Genomic DNA, 2,244 nt, shown 5'->3' on the forward strand with positions numbered 1-2,244 from the left:
AAATCATCCATCATCTGAACCTGAGACCACCCAGTTAGAGTCAGCGAGAAAGCCACGGAACGGACCCCGGCCGTATGTCCCTGGAGTGGTGGATGGACGAGCTTCTCAGACTGCACATCCCAAATACAGACCGTCGGTGGATGGACGAACTTCTCAGACTGCACATCCCAACCACAGACCGACTTGTAAGACGAGCCTGACACAATCTGCTTGCTGTCAGGAGAGAAAGCAACCGATAGAACCCGCGCCATATGCCCTCTGAGCGTGTGAATATGCTGCCCTGCGGTGGTGTTCCAAACCTGAATCGTGCAGTCCTGCAACCCCACCACTATGAGGTCTCGCGCTGAGGAGAAGGCGGCAGAGCAGACATCACTATCTGTATCACAGCGCACAGGTCGACGGGCCGGCTGTCCAGTCGCCGCATCTCGCACATGTATAGTGCAGCATGATGATCCGAGCGAGACAAAGAAGATGTGTTTTCCATCGTCGGAGAATTCCGCACAGAGGACGTTGTCATCGCCGTCCATGGTGCATTCCAAGGTGGGCCATTCTGATGATCCACCGCACACAACCGTAGCTGTTCTGGGGAGCTTTGATTCGTACAGCTGGCGCACTTGTGACCTCGCCGGTGCGAAAGGTACGGCTGAGAGATAAATGTGGGGGGCAGAAGACCCGATCACTACCCCGAAAGCACGGATGAACTTCAGGAAGTCCTCGATAATTGAGACCGTTTCCGGTCCTTCCGCAGTGTCCTAAGGGCGAAAGATGTATGTGAGCCGCATAAGACACATACACATGCGAAAGACACACCTTTGGAATCCACTCCTTGAGCTTCAGGAGGGCCGATGCGCAGGTGGAAACAGATCCTAGAAGACTCAAGACCTCGAGCCAGAACAGGAACTTGTCTTTCAGCAGTCGTTCCGCCATTTGCAGCAGGGCAGAGTTGTACGCCATTTCCTCGAGATGATCGGCCCAGTAGCGCGCGGAATAAACCAAGCTCGACGGGATGTTCTTGCGTACACGCTCCTCTAAGTCAGGGTAGTCCGTGTTGAGACGGTAGGATGTCTCGAGCTTGCACATATTGATGCGTAACCGCTCGCTCAGCATTTGCAAAGTCCCACGCGCAAAATCCCCGTGTTGTTCTATCCCAGGAGCAACGGAAAACTCCCCGCTGCGTTTGCGATCTAAAATAAAATCCCTAAAAGAGGTGTGCAAAGGCCGGACAACGATATCCGTGCCGTCGGTGCCAGACATAAGCGCCCCCATGCGTTTGAGCACACTCCCAAGCACTTCGTGGTCCAAGCCGTCATTTCGGCACAAGATGTGTTGCAACGCGTTGACGGAGAGCGGCTCCGCGGCTACGAGCACTAAGCTCATCACGCGACGGAAATTATCCCTGGCCTGAGGATAGACGGACCGGAACGCCGACTGCAGCACTTGCGAGTACAGTTCGTCGAGGTTCCGCGCGGCTTCACCGGACAAGATATCCATCCTTTGCTTGACCGGCAGCTCCACGGTATCGTCGACTAAGAAACGACAAGCAGTCGCAGCCCATTGAAAGAGTCCTTCGGATGAGTCGACGATCTTGGTACGTAGCACTGGAAGATCCCACGCTTCAAAGAGAGACTGAGGCAGCCTATCGCAAACATATACATCTATGTCACTCCTGTTGGTCGATTCATCTACATCGGTCATCGATTTTGCGTTGACGCAGGCAGCCTTCCCGAGCCCGTTCATGATGTCGTGCTCCGGCCGGCAAGTAACGAGGATCCGGAAATTGGGAGGAAGCGCTTTCTGTTGCTCTTCATTCTTCAAGACTGACAGGAGACTGCTGCGCTCGCACGCGTCACATTCGTCTAGAGCGTCGATGACGATCACGATTGGACCTGAGATCGCGAGCTGATCTGCCGGTTCGACGATCAAGCGTCGGAACTGTTCGAGGAGGTCATCGGAAGTGATCAGAGCAGAGTCTTGAGCGATGGCGTTCGAAAGCGTGTATCTCATCTGAGGGTCGCGTTCGGACAGATCGCGGGCGATGGTAGGGATAACGGGAGTAGCACGCGTAAGTTTTTCCTTGGACCTGTCAAAGCAATAGGAGGATCCCAGGCGACGGATCTCATGGAACATGGCAGCTATCGTGTGAGCGATTGCCGACTTGCCCGTTCCCGCTGGACCAGAGAGCAAAAGCATGCGGCGAGTATCGTCCGGATCGTTGATCCAGTCGATAATAATCTGCAGAATCCG

The 2,244-nt window shown here is 54.5% G+C and overlaps 1 protein-coding gene across 1 annotated transcript; it reads right to left on the bottom strand.

Moving 5' to 3' along the window:
- Nucleotides 1–328: 328 nt before the first annotated feature.
- PUNSTDRAFT_139726 (uncharacterized protein) lies at nucleotides 329–2,127 on the bottom strand (the record flags this gene model as incomplete). Its single annotated transcript, XM_007389456.1, has 3 exons — nucleotides 329–376; nucleotides 432–752; nucleotides 811–2,127. 3 exons carry the CDS (start codon nucleotides 2,125–2,127, stop codon nucleotides 329–331), a joined length of 1,686 nt encoding a protein of 561 aa, XP_007389518.1.
- Nucleotides 2,128–2,244: the final 117 nt, after the last annotated feature.

The sequence above is a fragment of the Punctularia strigosozonata genome, assembly GCF_000264995.1.
Source record: "Punctularia strigosozonata HHB-11173 SS5 unplaced genomic scaffold PUNSTscaffold_163, whole genome shotgun sequence".
In the NCBI taxonomy this organism is placed as follows: domain Eukaryota; kingdom Fungi; phylum Basidiomycota; class Agaricomycetes; order Corticiales; family Punctulariaceae; genus Punctularia; species Punctularia strigosozonata.